The 18,397-nt window shown below is 42.5% G+C and overlaps 1 protein-coding gene across 13 annotated transcripts in view; it reads right to left on the reverse strand.

Moving 5' to 3' along the window:
• Window positions 1-18,397, reverse strand: part of ASB11 (ankyrin repeat and SOCS box containing 11) — a 32,446-nt gene that overhangs the window by 8,956 nt on the left and 5,093 nt on the right. For 9 of the 13 annotated variants that reach the window (XM_060407516.1, XM_012106253.4, XM_060407518.1 and 6 more), the window contains 3 exons: window positions 11,120-11,199; window positions 5,949-6,056; window positions 2,887-3,037 (listed from right to left, as the gene is read on the reverse strand). In XM_060407516.1, coding sequence (XP_060263499.1) covers window positions 2,887-3,037; window positions 5,949-6,056; window positions 11,120-11,199 — 339 coding nt within the window. Of the gene's footprint in view, window positions 1-2,886; window positions 3,038-5,948; window positions 6,057-11,119; window positions 11,200-14,517; window positions 14,631-18,397 lie in introns of those variants that run through there. The other 4 variants (XM_060407517.1, XM_027963638.2, XM_012106256.4 and 1 more) reach the window with 3 other exon arrangements.

The following is an 18,397-nucleotide window of genomic DNA, read 5'->3' on the forward strand; positions in this document are numbered from 1 at the left end:
CACGACCGAGCAACTTCACTTTCACTTTTCGTTTTCATGCATTGGAGAAGGAAATGGCAACCCACTCCAGTGTTCTTGCCTAGAGAATCCCAGGGACGGGACACGACTGAAGCGACTTAGCAGGAGCAGCAGCAGATCCAAGGCCCAACCCTGACCCATCCTTCTCCATTACAAATCTCTCCTCTTCTTTGCCCATGTATGTAAGATTGGGTGGATGGCCATGCCATGCACCTCCTTATTTTGGTTAACCTGGAAGACTTATGAGAATTAATAAAAAGCTTAAAGTATAAAATCTATTCAAATGCACTTTAGTGGCTAAGTTTAGCAGCTAACAAGAACTATACAAGCAAGCAATATCCTCCGAGAGTTGGCCCCATTAATAGACAGACATGATTAATTTGAAGCATATGAAAATTTGTTTGGAAGCAATTGCTTCTGAGGTATTGACAGGAGTTTTACAAAGAGTTTGTTCTTTTTTGAAGGTTTAAATGTCTCCTTAAAAAAAATCTTATTGTTGATTAGCTTAGCCAACCTTTTCTTAGATGACATAAAAGTAAGCTTCATCAAGCCTGCTTGACTTATCACAAATTCTGAATTAAGCATAATTATGCATTAAACCTATAAATAAAGATTCTGCAAATTCAAAACTATTTGTTCAACCAAGTAATTTTATACCCGGATTATAGCATTGATCTGTCAAAGTACTAACTCAGACTGACCACCCCCCTCCACTTGTTCATAGAGGTTTACAGCTGTAAGAATTCAGAAATAATAGCTAATCAGGACCTAAAACTACCTGGTAAATACAGTACATCTAATAAACATTTTAAAATAATTCTTGTCCCTTTTTTAACAGAAGAAATTGAATCTAGCTTGAGTTAAATTTAATTATTCTCAGGAAGATTTTTTAAAATGATATAAAAGTCAAATGACTGGTACTAATATAGTATCTAGAATATAAATTTGCTATTTGTTCTTCTGTTCTGTGGACCCTGGGCCCTAACATGTTTTTATGACAGAAAAAAATGTGAGGAGACACAGGAACTCATTGTTCATAAGTATATATATATGTATATGTATATACATGTCACACACATAGATACCAAGCACTCCATATATAACCATCTAAACACTGCAGAACTACTTAATTCAAACGATTCCCAATATTTATCTATTTTAAAACTTGTGGATGGAAATGCAAATAATAAATTTTACTTCAAATCAAAATTTAAAATATTTTAAACACTCTCATTTCATTTCCAAAGTAGACTATTTCCCTACAACTTAAAGGACTTACTTTAAGTTTGGGAAATAATCAGCATCGATTATTAAGAAATGTTTATCAAATATGTATAGGACAGCAAAACCATAGAGATTTTACATTGAGATTTGGGGATTTTGTATCATTTATAGTGTGTGCGTGCGTGCGTGTGCGCGTGTGTGCATGCGCTCAGTCATGTCTGATTCTTTGCAATCACATAAACCGTAGCCCACCAGGCTCCTCTGTCCATGGGATTTTCCAGGCAAGAATACTGGAGTGGGTTGCCACTTCCTTCTCCAGGGGTTCTTCCCAACCCAGGGATCAAACTGAGTCTCTGGCATTGCAAGAGGATTCTTTACCACTGTGCCACCTGGGAAGCCCTATCATTGATAGTAATCCTCTGCAAAAAAAATAATAATAATTTAACCAAGTGACAGGTTTAACAACCTAGGACATATCTTTCATTACTGCCTTTTGAAATACTTTAACCCTCATTATACCAGCAAAAATCACTGTTCTGCAGTGTTCTAACTTCTCCATTGTATTTCTTCTTTTTAATTAAAATTTTTAAAAAACTTTGATTGTACTACACAGCTTGCAGGATCTCAGTTCCCGACCAGGGACTGAACCCAGGCCCCAGCAGTGAAAGAGCCGATGCCACCTAAGCACTATGCCACCAGTGAACTCCCTCCACTGTATTTCTGATCTCAATACAAGAGAACATCTTCACGGCTGGTTAACAGAAATGTTTTTCTTTGGCTGTTACCTCTGACAAATGGTGTTGGCCTTTCGATGGCTCTTCTTGCTCATGTCTAGTCTATGCACATAGGTATCTTATTTGGCTAAGTCAGGTCTTAGTTGTGGCATGCAGAATCTTCAGTTGCAGCACATGGATCTAGCTCCCTGACCAGGGATTGAACTCAGGCCATCGGCACCAGGAGCTCAGAGTCTCAGTCACTAAACCACCAAGGAAGTCTCTGCACATCGTTTTTCTAATTCCTTAATTTTACTCTTTCCATCATTTCTATGAGACTATAGAAATCTAGAGTCCATTCAAGGTTTCCAATGGCATGCTTTTTAAAGCTGGAACTTTTTTTCAAGAACTAATGACCTTGAGAGCCACCAGCTCATCTAGAATATATTGCTTGTTGTGGACAGTCACCTTTAATCTTCCATTAGAGAAACAATTAGTCTGGGCTTTCAGACACTTTCATAATTAATTTTATGGTCGTGGTTGATGTTTTATGGGCTTTGGAGCATGAGCTGTTCTCTTCTAGTGAGGACAGAGACAGAAACACAGCACAACTCATGGAAGTTACCCCTGTACGCGCAACTCCACCAGCTCCCACCTACACCAGCAAAGAGCCTCAAGTAAAGCCGACTGAGACTGAGCCCAGGAAACAGGACGGCTGAGGCAGACAGCCATTCCCAGCTCTAAGAAAAACTATGTCATTCCCTGGTGTTATTTCCTATTGAAGTTACTGCTGTAGGATTAATTAAGCCACACCTAGGCTCCTGGTGAAGAAGGTCTGGGAAATCCTTGCAAGGTGAACACTCTACCCTTGATTCATGCAGACTGAAGGGAGCCCCTCAATGTTGTGTGTGTGATACGATGCCCCATTTACCTCTCTTCACTGCCTCGTGGATGGGTGAGGCCAGGTGCACCTCGAGCTGGGCCTTGGCGCCAAACTCCAGCAGCACGTTGACGCACGCAGCACTGCCACTGCAGCAAGCATTGAAGAGGGGTGTGGCTCCGTGAACTGTCACCCCATTGACCTAATGATGGGCAAAGAGAGAACCAGACAGTTTGCTCTTTCTTTCTCACCGTCTCCCAGCGTGCATTCTTATGTAACTGCGTGGGGAAACGTGCCATGCTGGTCAATGAGTGAGACAACTCTATGTCTTTACAGAATTGTTTTTTAGGTACCAGTAGTCTATCAACTGTCACCTATAAATAGCATCACAAGTGGGGCAAAAGGGGACAGTTTTTTAAATGTATTCAGAGGTACTCTAGAGCTTCTTAGGAGCCTCCTGGCTGTTAAGGAGTGATCCTATATTGTGGTGTTGAACACGGTCTCTGGAACAACTATGGCTGGTGTTCAGATCCCAGCTCTCTTTTGTGTGCTCAGAGATCCTGCTTGGGATAGTAACCTCCAGTGCCTGGGTTTCCTTATCTGTAAAATGAGGACCATAAAAGAAATGACCTCATAAGGTTATTGGGTGGATCAGCTGAGTTCCTATATGTGAAACACCTAGAACACTGCCTGGTGCCCAGTAAGCATTCAATAAACATCTGCAACAACAATTATTTCCGCTTTCCATTCATATGGAGCTGACTCCCCCTCCCAATCATGAACAAACAGGTCAGGAATGAAAAGTACTACCAAAATCATCTAGCGTAAGGTCCCAGAAGCTGTGCTTACAAAAAAATCTCCTCAGTGATTCCCCCATAGTTCTTTCTTGCCACAGATTTCCTTTCTGGTCTATTATAATCCACACAAACTGCATATGCCAAAATGACTCCTGAAGAGATTGTGACCAGGCAAAACACACAAAGAAAATAGCCACCAACATGGTGTTTTTACACAGATGTAAAGAACAGTCTTTTGGACTCTGCGGGAGAAGGCGAGGGTGGGATGATCTGAGAGAATAGCACTGAAACATGTATATTCTCATATGTGAAACAGATCTCCAGTCCAGGTTCAATGCATGAGACAGAGTGCTCAGGGCCAGTACACTGGGATGACCCGAGGATACCCATGGCTGAGTTGTGTGAATGTATAGCAAAACCCACTACAATACTGTAAAGTAATTAGCCTCCAATTAAAATAAATAAATTAAGTGAAAAAAAAAAAAACAACCCATGGTGTCTTTAACCAACCTCAGTGCCTTCCAGCTATCTGAGAGGCCTGTGAGAACCAGCACAGCTGGGAGGCATCTTTGAGTATTAGCAACAGATTGAAAAGAACATTCCGGAATCAAGGCATTCAGTGGGGAGACTCTGATAAGACTGAAATATAGGACAATGAGGGTTGAATGTCAAACCATTTTGCCTCAACAACTAAGGATATATGCTTGTGATCAACAGGATCCTAAATTGTCTTGTTTCAGAAACAAGATATTTCCCCACAGTGCCAGGATAGCCCCCATTGAATTGGAAAGTTAAATAAGATACTAAGATGGCAGAGACAAACAAGGACAGGGACAAGTATAGGTAAATTCATACACTCTAGGGATTCCTGGGATGTTGTGATTAATCAGATGGGGAGATGGAAGAATGAAGATGACTTCAGGTTTGAGGCTGCAAATCCAAGAAGAGGAGCCGGTCCTAGAGGGAAGATCATGATAAGCACAGTTTCGGATGCACCAAGCTCGAGATACCTGTGGAACTGCCCATTCTGAGGAATTTTCTATTGATAAATCAAGTTTCTCTTATTCCTCTCTTATTCTGATCTGAATGTTAAAGAAGATAATATTTACTGACTGTTACCTCACGAGACTGCCAAAGACAAGAGACCATGTTGTTCTCCTTTCTTTGTCCCCCACAGAACCTCCAAGAGGCTCCTCAATTTCTCACCTGTGACTCCAATGACCTAGCTTGACAGGAAATGGCCCCCACCCAACCTTGCCCTCAGAGAAGCACAACCTAATGAACATACACAACCACTGTGGCATCAGGAAAATCACTTTGCCTAAGGACGACTGTTACATTCAGTTCTACCAGCAGAAACCCAACTTCCATATAAAACGCAAAGACATATCTTCATTAAGCACTTAAAAACGTTACAGTTCACAAAGAAAAGAATATAAGGGCTGAGTTTAAAAATGAAATTAACATCAAAACAATATCTGGTGCTAATGTAACACTGAAAATCATATCCTCCAATTAAAATTTTTAAAAATCAGTATCTGGTAACTAAATAAAGGTCACTGAGATTTTCACAAGTATTAAATTCATAATTCTATTCTGATATCTGTACAGCCCCTCAGTCACTCCTTGAAAAGGAGAGAATTTTAAAATAAAGTTCACTTTGTACTGCTTTTCCATGGTACTATTTTATTACAAGCTCATTTAGTCTGCTAATTTTGCTCAATAAAAATCGTTGTGGGTGTACAATGCTGAATTAAAAGTGGTTTTTGTTCTTTTAAAATGTGTTCTTTTAAGGGTTTTTAAAATAAATTTTCCAAGATCAGTTTTCAAATGACTTTCACTCAGGCTGTTATTTTTAACCCCCAAGTTAATATCAGTTTTGAATGAATTCTGTGAATTACCTCATCTGAACATTTGCACAGGAACATAGAGGCCATAGCTCAGTCGGTAAGGAATCTGCCTGCAATGCAAGAGACCCAGTGTCGATTCCTGGGTGGGGAAGATCGCCTGGAGAAGGAAATGGCAACGCACTCCAGTATTCTTGCCTGGAGAACCCCATGGACAGAGGAGCCTGATGGGCTACAGTCTGTGGGGTTGCAAAGAGTTGGACACAACTTAGCAACTAAACTCCTACTACTAAAGAGGCTGAAGAAAGGAATATACCAGCAGTATTTTCCTGACCATCCAAGAACATGCGCCCAGATGGGCCAGGCCTGCACACCCCACCGCAGATAAGCGCATTCTGGAAGGTGATGGGTCTTTAGGGATTAGGAGCTGTCCCAGGGCACCAAACCCGCAGGCAGGGCTGCTACTCACGTGGGCACCATTCTCCAGTAAGGCCTTAGCGCAGGCCACATGTCCGCCAAGGCACGCCTCATGGAGAGAAGAGACCCGGTTAATTGTTACCAGGTTCACATTGACGCCCTACAATTTGGAGAGAAGTGGGTTAAAGGCTGTGTCAGCAGTAAGAATGGAAACAAGGTTGTGGGTCTTGTTGGTGGAGTGTTCAGACCGCAGATACCATCTAGAGAGGAGTAGAGGCCATGACCAGGGAAATCGAAACATGGCTAGGAGCCTCTGATTCACTGATTCAGCATAAGTTCATTCAGCACTCTGGACCGGGCGATGTGCCAGCATTTGGGGCTTCAAAGCTTATAACACGGATCTCTTTCCTCTAAGAGCTTAGTGGGGAGACAGAAATCGTGGTGGGGTGGAGAAACCCAGCCAGAACCCTGCTATTCATATATTGGCTGTAGACCTTCCACAGCTAAACAGACTTGACAGTCACTTTGGTCCCTGTAAGACATGCACCCTGTTTGGTAATCAAGGACTTTCTGGCTCCCTTCTTCTTCCCTTCATCTTGTACTTTTTCCTTCGTCTTCCTCATCTACCCACTTCCCCTTTCTTCCTCCTCCTGTCACATGTGGAGTCTTTCCGATCCAGGTGGCAGAGTCCCAGGGTGGGGGGTACAACCGGATCTGGCACAGAAAGATGCCGCTCAGGCTCAAGAGTAGTCAGCAAAGCAGACAGTGCTCCCGGGATTCTGGTGCCATAGTAGCAGTGATGCTGACCGTCACACCTCCACTGACACTCATCTCCTTCCTCAGATCCCAACATCTACGCCCAGTCCTAGCACATCTGCCCTCCGCATCCTGCTGTGCTCCACTTTCCTCCCCTTGGAGTCCACGTGAGAGATGCTAGGCTCAACCTAGCTGCCAGGCAGTGCTGACTTCATGCCCTGATTCTATTTGGGGGGTGGGGGGGGGCTGCACTGTGACATCTGGGAATCAGTTCCCCAACCAGGAGCTGAACCTGCGCCCCGTGCTCCCTGTATTGGAAGTACAGAGTCAGCCACTGGACTGCCAGGGAAATCCCCATGTCTTGATTCTAACAACTTAGCCCTTACCACTTCCTCATGATCACCACTGTTAGTCTGTAAAAGCATTTAGGTTCTGCCAGGACCCAGTCAATTTGTGCTTATCAAAAGCACAACTGAAACCCTCCAAAACCTAGTGCATGATCCTGAACCCCAAAGCCCAATCTGCTCCCACCCCTCTTATCAGACCTCCATGGTGCTGGCTGCATCCCTCCAGCGGCCAGCAGCTGGGACTGCCCACTGTGCCTCACTGGTCTGTCTATGTTTATGTCCTGAATGTGACGTCACTACCCCAGAGATGTGCTATGTATTTACAATTGGATATCTAATACAAGGTTTCTTTTCCTTTTCCCATATATATTTTCATTTTAAGAAAATAAAAATTACAGCATGTTAAAAAGTAGTCCACAAGAAACTTCCTGGCAGACCAGTGGTTAGGACTCCATGCTTTCACTGCCGAGTGCCCCCTCCAACCTCGCTCCCAGTTCAATCCCTGCTCGGGCAACCAGAATCCCGCAAGCCCTGGAGCTTGGCCCAAAAAATTCCACAAGGTGGCAGCAGTGTGCTGGGAAAAAACATTGATCCTGTGCAAACTCTCAGAATCCCTGCACTTGTACAATGCTGGAGAAGACCCTTCAGAGTTCCTTGGACTACAAGGAGATCCAACCAGTCCATCCTAAAGGAAATCAGTCCTGAATATTCATTGGAAGGACTGATGCTGAAGCTCCAATACTTTGGCCACCTGATGCGAAGAGCTGACTCATCATAAAAGACCCTGATGCTGAGAGAGATTGAGAGCAGGAGAAGGGGACGACAGAGGATTGAGATGGTTGGATGGCATCAACTCGATGGACATGAGTTTGAGCAAGTTCCGTGAGTTGGTGATGGACAGGGAAGCCTGGTGTGCTGCAGTCCATGGGGTCACAGAGTCAGACATGACTGAGCAATTGAACAACAAGAAATAGTGGACAGGCCTGAAAAATGAGCTACAGAGAATCACATGAGAAAACGGAGGAGCAGAGTTCAAATTACTGATAAGATCTGAGGTTCCCAAGCTGTCGGTGACAGCCGGTGTGATCATCACAAGCTCCTGATCCTTGGTTTAATGCTTTGCTCATAGCACATCAAACTATCTGTATGTAAAACAGAGTAGAAAATAGAATGCTTACCAGTGTGTAAGGGTAAATAAGACGGATGTGCTATGAAAAAGGTGAAAAATTCTCCATGAAGAATGTTCTTTACATTTTGTAGGACACTATAGAAACCAACATGCTTTTGAAGTACAGTTAAAAATAAAGTGCTAAAAGCAATGTGATAGCCTGGACTGGATCCTGGAAAAGAAAAAGGAGCTCAGTGGGAAAACTGGTGTCATCCCAGTAGTCTGTAGTTTAGTTAGTGGTGTTCTACTAATGTTCATTTCTTATTTTTGACTAGTTACCAGGGTTATGTACAGTTGAGTGAAGGGTATGCTGGAACTCTGTGTACTATCTTTGCAACTGTTCTTTAAAAGTGTTCTAAAAGAAAAAGTATATTTACTAATTGGAGTAGGAAATGGCAACCCACTCCAGCAGTATTCTTGCCTGGAGAATTCCATGCACAGAGGATGGTTACAGTCCAAAAACTAATAAAAATATTGAGGTGGGGAGATTGGAGGAAGGAAGTGAACGCACGACTTTTCACTGTGTATGCTTTTCTGTCATTTGATTTTCCTTTTGTCTGTGTGGCACGCGTGACTCCAGCCCCCGACCATGGATCGAACCCATGCCCCATGCACTGGCAGTCCAGAGTCTCAACCACCGGACCACCAGGGAGGTTCCTATCATTTTAATTTTTAAGCTATGTAAATATGTCACATATTAAAAATATTCCAACCAAGTAACATTTTAAGTGCTTAATGACTGAGGAGGAAGAGAGAAACAGATGAGAAGAAGTACCAACCTTTGGTTACAAAACAAATGAGTCATGGGGATGAAACGTACAGTATGGGAAATATGGTCAATAATTCTGTAATATCGTTAGTGACAGAGGATAACTAGACCTCTCATGGTAATTATTTTGAAATGTACAGAAAGAGCAAACGACTATGTGGTGTAACAGGAACTAACATAGTGTTGTAGGTCAATTATACTTCAAAAGCAAGTGAACTTACAGAAAAAGAGATCAGATTTGTGGTTACCAGAGGAGAGGGTGGGGGTGAGATCTGGATGGAGGGAGTCAAAACGTACAGACTTCCAGGGATAAGTACTAGGGATGGAATGTACAACATGATGAAAAGAATGAACACTGCTGTGTGTTATATATCAAAGTAATGCTGAAAGTTCTCATCACAAGGGAAAGAATTTTTTCAGTGTGGGATCTGTGTGAGACAACAGATGCTCACTAAACTTACTGTGGTAATCATTCCATGACGTGTTAAGTCAAATCATTATGCTGTACACCTTAAACTTATACAGGGCTCTTGGCCAATTATATCTCAATAAAACTGGAAGGAAAAAATCGAACCAAATAAATTATAAGTACTTAAAAATAAATGAGCAAGTGATAAAATCAAGTGCAAAGTCCATTCAACTGGCAGTACTGTTTCCCTTTTGCCTCTACTTTCTTGAGAAGTAACACAACTCAAGGGAGAAAGGAAAAAAAGGCACACACACAGAGAAAAAGAGCAGTGTGTCCAGCTGTTTCTATTCAAAATAAGAAAGCCAGCTTTGGTGGTACCTAGGATGTGGGGAAAAAAGCTCTAATGACTTACTTCCTCTGTACACACATAGACTCTAAAACAAAGTAATGGACTGTGGATGCTTTCATCAATCTCACAGATACTTAACTATATTCACAGTGCTGCTGCTGCTGCTAAGTCACTTCAGTCGTGTCTGACTCTGCGACCCCACAGACGGCAGCCCACCAGGCTCCCCTGTCCCTGGGATTCTCCAGGCAAGAACACTGGAGTGGGTTGCCATTTCCTTCTCCAATGCAGGAAAGTGAAAAGTGAAAGTGAAGTCGCTTGATCGTGTTTGACTCTTAGTGACCCTATGGACTGCAGCCCACCAGCCTCCTCCGCCCATGGGATTTTCCAGGCAAGAGTACTGGAGTGGGACGCCATTGCCTTCTCCTAGGGATAGCCATACATAAAATAGCCTTAGTAACTATGATTTGAATAAATCTTTCCTAAGGAATAACATCTACCCACTTGTTGACCTATTTCATGTCTGCTCTTGAAATAGTGGATCATCAGGTAGTGAGCCTCTAAGATGGCTCCCAGTGATCAAGATGGCTCCTGCCTCCTGGTATTGGCTCTCTTGTATACTCTACTCCCCTTGGGTGTGGGCAGGATTTACTGACTCCCAGCTAATGAAGAGAATATGGCAGAAGCAATCAGATGTCACTTTGGAGATAGGCTACAGGCTATGTACTGAGACTTCCTTCTTAGGCTGTCTCTCATGTCTATGGAAGAAGCCAGCTACCATCTTGTGACACAGTCCCAAGGTGAGGCCCATGCATCAAGGCATTGTAAATGGCCAACAACCTCTTAAGTGAGGTTAGAACCAGATCCTTCCCCTGGTCAAGCTGTGAGATGACTGCAGCCCTGGCTGACACTCTGCAGCCTGAACCACCTTGGTTCTGGCTCTAAGAGATTTGGAGCCAAGAGACTTGGAGCCAGAACCACCCAGCTAAGCTGCTCCTCAGTCTAAAGAGACCATGAGAATCTAAGTGTTTGTCCTTTTCAGCCACTATGTTTCAAGATCTTTGTTGCACAACAATAGCTGATAAATGCAACTTCAAGGCTGCTATTAAGGCACAATGGGAGAGAATAAGGTGAGTCAGTGCAACATAAGTTTGAGAGCATCCTCCATGAGCCTCATGGGGAAACGTTCTATGATGCGAAAAAAAGACCCAGAAGGGGAAGGATGGAAATGAGCCGAAAATCAGCCAGTTCCCCAAGAAAGGAGAGGCAGGAGGAACAAACAGTGAGTTGGGAGAGGATACATCCATCTACAACAGTCGTGCTGGGACCCAGATGGAGCCAGCAATATCCCTGCTACCTTTAAAGCTGATTAAGAGTAAAGCCTGATTATAGCACAAGCACAAAGGATCAAGTCTTTCATTTACTTACTTGTGCAATTAAAGTTTTCAGGGCCAGTAGGCGCCCCTGAGCTGCCGCTTCATGAAGTGGAGACCGATCAGCCCAGCAATCTGAAATACACATCAAGCTCAGAGTCAAGATCAGTACTCTTCCTCCTACTGTGAGGACAGGAGGTCTGAGGGAAGAGGTGGGGAGCTGGCAGCTGCATAAGGTGTTCCGGCCAGCCACTCTCAGGTGACACAGGGGTGTGGTGCTGTGGGTAGACAGGGAGCACAGACCATCTCTCTGGCTTTGGGGGCAGTTTTCCTAAGGAATACATTTCATTCAAATAAATGCTGCCCAGTGATTGAATCCAGTAACTCCGAACAGGCAAAATGAAGGACAAAGCTGGTTCATGAACTTTCCCACTTTCCTTCTGCCCCTGCCTCCCGCCCCACCTTTACCTCTACCCTAAGACTCAATATCCTATATGCCAGAAAGGATAATCTTAAGGGGTCAGGGAAAATGGTTTTGTTTGAAATCCCCTAGATAATTCTTTCCTTTTGGTAATGAAGCCAATCTGTTATCATTATGCAGAATGTTGTTGCTCAGATGACATAATTCTCCAAAAGTTTATGGCGGGCAGTTTGAATGTGATGGATAAGCATGGGGCCAGTGGAGCCCCACTGCCTTGGTTCAGGTCTTGCCTCAATCACTATCTCTGGCAAAATGTACAAGTTACAAAAATCATTTGAACCTCAATTTCCTGATCTGTAAAGCGGGGGAACAGTAATCTAGTATTTAGCAGGTTTTTGTGGTCTCTAAGTAGGCTGATAAAGTACATCCACAGTGTTAGGTGCTCAAGAAAATGTATGATTAATAAATACACATAGTAGGGTAGGGCTCTAAGAAACAACCTCAGAACTGCCTTACAAATATATTTTTCTTGTAATTGCTTGTCAAGAAACAAGACTAACCTGCTTAAATGTGCATCTGAGAAGCAACCTTCTATGAAACATGCCAAAGGCAATCATTTGTTTTGGAAGAAAATCTATACCAGTTTGCAAAATTTGGCCTTTCTGCCAATAACTGTGTTCTTGGTACATTGTCAAGCATGTCATACAGTTTGCATTTAACACAGAGTCTATCTTATCACCCTTTTCCAGGTGATCCTGATGGTGCTAAGAACTCAGACTTTCCCATATCTGCAACCTTGACCAAAAAAAAAAAAAAAATCCCGCCAGATTTGTATTTTCTCTAACCCTTTGGGTTATGAAAAGGGAAAAAGCTAGAATGGGCTCTACAGGGTTGTATTGAAATTGGAGCAATTAGAGCAACTGGTACGAAAATGTAATTTTCAATATATGAAAAGATGGTGCTTACAGAACTATCTATGGGCTGAATGTGGGATCTGGTGACCCATCTGGTTCTCTGTTTCTCTACAGATATACCAATATATCTATACCTGTAGTTAGATACTGGAGAAGGAAATGGCAACCCACTCCAGTATTCTTGCCTGGAAAACCCCATGGATGGAGGAGCCTGGTAGGCTACAGTCCATGGGGTTGCAAAGAGTTGGACACGACTGAGCAACTTCACTTTACTTTACGTCATAGTTAGATATATACAGATGTATCTTGACAGACAGACAGATTAGCACTGTCTGTGTTGTGAAGAAACCTAACCAGGACTCCTTGGAGAAATGGCTGATTCCAAGGCCAAGCCAGGAAAGATATAAGATGGGCTACAAATATCTTGTCAGAAAGTAAGTGCTCAATGAATGATTGGGAATGTCAAAAAGTAGAGAAAGTGCCTTGAAGAGGATTCCACTGGCCAAATACAGGACGACTTGAGCATGAAAATAAGTCATGATTATACCCAAGCAAAAATGGGAATCTCTAAGCCCTCACTGATATAAATATATTAATAGGGAGAAGAGAAAGCTCTTCCTCATAGTAGAACACCAACTTGAGATACGTAGGAGAAATCATAAAATTGGCCTTAAATGTTCTCCCCACAGAATAATTATAGTTATCAAGGGAACAAGGGTAGGTGTACAGTTGAACAAAATTGTAGGCACCACCCTGCCTGGGGAGATCAAAGTTAACCTGAGAAGTGGTGGAACCAACTGGCACAGTGCGCCATCTGAGGCAATGCGACAAGCCACATCATGTACTACGGGAGGGAACACAGTGAAAAGAACACAGCGCCACTTGGAACATTCCTACTCAAAACGCATAGCCTGTGTCTAATTATGAGGACACCGAGAACCAACTCAAACTGAGGGACATTCTCAAAAATAACTGGCCTGTAACCAGACTGAAGGAGGCTGATGGGACATGACATCTAAAGACAATATGGCTGCCTGGATTGGATCCACTAGAGTGGGCTCTAAAGGGTAATATTGAAATTGGAGCAATTAGAGCAACTGATATGAAAATGTGAAATATTCTCAATATATGAAAAGATAGTGCTTACAGAAATATCTATGGGCTGAATGTGGGATTTGGTGACCCATCTGGTGCTCTATTTCTCTGCAGATATATATCTATATCAAGGATTATTAACAGGACAGTTGGGTAAATGTGAATGTAGACTGGGCAGAGAGAAGTGGGAATTCTTTGTACTTTAGTTCCAAAATAAAAACTGTATCTATTTATATCTATCTCATCTATCTAATCACTGGTGAATTACATATTCCTGATATGTAGAATGCTTTTTCTAATAAGAAAAACAGACTGAAAATTTAACCTGAAAATATATTATGTTTTTATCTCCGCTTGTTCTTGAGTCAGTTAAGCTAATGAGTGGATTTTTAAATCTCTTTGGATACTGATCATTTGCATAAGCTGGGAATAATGAGATAATGTATGCAAAGAATCCTCCATAGTCAGCCTTGGTTTTCTTTGACTACATCTCCATCTCATTCAATATAAGACGTATCGCCCTCACCTCATTGCACTCAGAGATGGACAACCACTGGGGTTGGCAGGGTGGTCTTCCCCTATGGATGGCAACTCAGTGCCCTGGTCAATGTAAAAAGCAAACCCACAGCCGTGGCTTGGTTATTCTTGTGTCCTAACAATAACCAGTCAACCCGAGTCACCTGAAGGCACTCTTAAGTATTTGCTTAAAACCAAGATTTAAATGGCAACTTGCTATTATGAGAATAATTCTAGCAATATTAACTTAGAATAGCAACATGAAATGGCCTTATCTAAAACCTGCCTCCAAGCAGACTTCATGTTCCCTTTCCTGCTAGGAAGCAGGCATCTTAACCATGACTTCATCCTATTTCTAGTAACTTTCTCTTACTCATCAGGCCCCTCACACCACACACACAGCCTGGACCAATCTCTCAAAATGTCACACTGATGAAGTAGCCAAACACAGAAAAGGATATGCCGCATGATCCCATCTCCACAAAGTACAAAAGGGGCCAGACTCACCTGGGGTGTTTGGAGTCAAAAGCACCATGGTTTGTGCATTTATCTGTATTTATATCCTACTGCCAGAAAGCGATTTCAAAACCACCCGTCTACCGCTCCATCCGATTTAAACTGTCATCTCCACTCCTCTGCCCACACTCGCCAAGAGGTGGCCGTCTCTCCGCCCAAGAAGGGCAACACGTTCTCACACAGGTCCCCACTTCCTTCTTGACATGCCAGCTCCTCTGGTACCATGGAAGTGGGGAGAGGCGAGGGGGATGGGGACCCACCTTCCCAGGGGCCTGGAAGGAGGCCAGTCTTGCCCACTGGGCCTCAATGACGGGTCTCACTCCTGGTTCCCATGCTAGCTCTCCACACTGGGGCTCCCTCCTAGGCCCCTGGCCTACATACTGGCCTTGGCCACCTCTCCTCCTGTCCCCTGTCCATACTGCATCTTCTGATGCCCGCAACTCGCCGTCCCTGCACCCCCACCTCCCCTGCCAGGCTGGCAAGGCCGAGGCAAGCCTGCAAGCCACCTTGCGATCCTTGGAGGAAAAGAACAGTGATTCTGGGCTTGTCTGCTCACCACTCTCCAGTTCTCTTACTCCCAGTTGAGGAGCACAGGGGCACTTTGGTGAGTCACCTGCCTAAACAGACTTCCAGCTTTACAGTGAAATGCCAGGCTCCCCTCCTTCCTGGCTCCAACTTATCTAAACTTGCTTCCTCCTGGACACTCCATCCCTAGGCTCTCAAGACAGGAGGGAACAGTCCAAACGTACAACAAACACTTTGCTCCACCTCAGATCTTATTTCTGGTTAAGTGACAGAAACAGGACTGAAATTCAAGGTTTTGAGAATTGAGAACACACCCTCTTTTGGTTTTAAGAGCTAGTGCTTTTTCCACCCTGCTCATCCTTCTGGTAGATTGACTCGTGGGGAACGCTTTGCTGTATGCCTCTTCTCTCTGTAAATCACATGAAATAAATCAAGTGGATTGCCTTCAGTGTGGAAGTCATTTCGGTTTCCCAACTGGAAATAAAGCCATTCTCAGGGAAGTCACCTTCCCAGTCACTCTGTTTCCCATCACTTGCTTCAAAGGACTTTGAAGAGTATTCACAAAAAACCCTCTTCCAGAAACTCTGCTATGGTGGGCTCTTCTGTTTTTCTCTTCTAACTCCCAACACAGTCTCTTGGTCTTATCATTCTTGTTTTGCAAATTGGAGCTAATTGTGAGAAATTGAGGATAGAAGTTATTTGGCAGCTAGAGAGTTTTTCCATTCCTTTCAGGAAATATGCATCTAAGCTCTCCAAATAAATGAATGCTGAAGTAGGAATCAGCCCTTCGCTTCTGAGGCAGTCTATTTTTAGTTATTTGGCAGGCTTCCTGTGTCACAGGGCTGCGGGCACATTTTGAAGATAAGTTTACTTTACCAATATGTTTACTTGTTCCTGATGAGGTGTATGGAAAATGTTCAAGTACTTTTTTCATTCCCCCCTTTGACTTTTTCTCAGAATGTGATTTATATCTCTGGTTCTCAGGCTCTTGTAATAACAATTTCATGACAACGTCCAAAACCATAGATTTCAAGAACAAAATGGGTTCAGATAGAATATGGCTGTCCAAGTTCCAGGTATTCAAGATAAAAATCAATTATTAATTTTTTGCAATTTTACCCTTCCTAATTTCAACAAGTATTTGAGACGACTGGTTTATTTATTTATTTTTTAAAAATTGCCTGACTGGTTATCATCTCTAGTGCCCATAGAGCAATATTTATTCTTTCTATTCAAGTTCCAAAATCATATAAAGGAATATCTTCTCCAACAGCATTTACCAAAAAAAGAAAATTTCAAGAGAATTTTGCATGTGAATCAAGATACAGATAAGAATCTAATAGAATTAAATAATATTTTAAGGGTAACGAAGGTAACTGGAAAAGACATAAGAAATGCCCCCAGTTAACGAAAATATTATAATACAACTGAGTTAAAATGCCCACTCTCTTGAACACTCAGCTCTGGTCAAGAGATGAACTACTGTCAATGAACATCGTTCTGTAGTGAGTCAAAAAGAAGCTTTCTTTGAACCCATTAGGAGTCAAGAGAGTTGAGCAGAAGACAGGTTGGGTGGCAGAGCCCTGCCGAGGACTGTCAGTCTCAACGTGGGACAGCCAGCAGGCACTGTGATACATAACCACTCAGAGGATGGGTGGGCCAAGGCTTGCGGAGACAAGCACCGACACTGAACAAGATGAGGTGGAGGGCCGGGCAAGAATGAACTGAAGGCAGGAAAAAAACCGGTGAGGTGGGAAGGACAGGAAAAAGGAGGCAGGGTGATGAGTCAGGCAGAAGCGTGGCCATCAAATCAAGGTCAGTCAGTCCTCTGAATTTAGAAAAACAAGGACAACTGATTTTAGGCAAAACACTTAGAAGAGAATTCATTCTTTTTTCCAAGGGTGTAATTCCACTATCTCTTATCTGCAACTGTAAAATTCCCCAAATTCTGAAAACCAAGTCTTTCCCCAGTTGTATCCAAGATCCTCTGGCAGCAAAACATGGTCATGACTCAGGTTTAACAACCTATTATTTTTAATTTGTATTTTCGCTTAGTGTGAATATTGATACTTTCACTATAGAAATATTGAAACTTCTGACTGCAGGAGGCAGCTCCAGGCTCTGCTGGGAATGCTGTGGTAATATCCAGTATACATACTGTGTAATCCTTTTCAGTATCCCCTGCACGCCTGAATCCTGAAACGTGTCTGGCCCAAGGGCTGTGAATAACAAATTATCAACCTGGATCTACACTTTATTTTTTATCAAGTTTGATGACCAAGTTATTGTACTAAATATAGAGCTTCAGTTCTGACCAAATTAGCAAAGGTTGGAAAATCATACACAGCCCTCAGGAGAGAGAATGTGTCTAGAGAAACATCTGTGGGCTGAAGGTGGGGCTGGTGAGGCATCCGGTGCTGGAGATATTAGAATATCAAGGGTCAACAACAATGTTTCGAACTCCAAAATACATATTATTGACAAATTACACAAAGAAGCCTGAAAAAACTAAAAACCACCACCCAACCCCATACCTGAACTCAATTCTGATCACTTATTTACAAACAGAATAGTTTAAACCATAAAGAAAGTATCGAATGATGTACTCCAGAATATTAAAAAAAAAAAACTTTACAAAAAATTTTACAGCCAAAAAATGATACTAAATGAGGGATGTGGTGCTAGGTACAGCACCTGAAAGTGCTAGGATCTATGGCAGGGTCAACTCTGTTCTGGCTGACGTTTTTACTGCCTCTCCTTGTTTTTGATAGCCCTGACGATAATTCACAGAAACAGAATACGCTACTGGAGTCAAGAAAGGTAACCTTGGGCTGAGATTTTAGTAAGTCAATTAGCTGACTTACTGATTAAATGTCACATATTTTCCCAACAAATATTTGTCTGACCAACGAGCAGCGAAGTCAATTTCTGGAGTGAGTTGAACACTCAGACAAAATTTTGTTCTTGGTTTTTAAAATGTCTAGTTTTAAATATATATAGTATCTGACTATTAACAGTGTCAAAAGAAAAAGAAACTGTTGGAATCATGTAAAAACCACTGTTTCTCACATATAACCACCTACATCATTATAAAAGGCTTTACCAAATCTGGATATACTCTCTATTATATATGTGTGCAATGTGTAGAAGTAAACATACCATCCTCACACACATATATATGTATAAAGGAAGGAAATTAAACTGCAAAATTAACAGGCACTATTCAATCCATTGCTTCTTGTTAGTGATCATCGAAAAACATGTTTCTGACTTTTGTAACACCATGCCATTTGCAAATTAAATGAATATCATCCTAGGAGCTTCAGCAAGTAAATATATTTGAGCT

The sequence above is a fragment of the Ovis aries genome, chromosome X (genome assembly GCF_016772045.2).
Source record: "Ovis aries strain OAR_USU_Benz2616 breed Rambouillet chromosome X, ARS-UI_Ramb_v3.0, whole genome shotgun sequence".
NCBI lineage: Eukaryota > Metazoa > Chordata > Mammalia > Artiodactyla > Bovidae > Ovis > Ovis aries.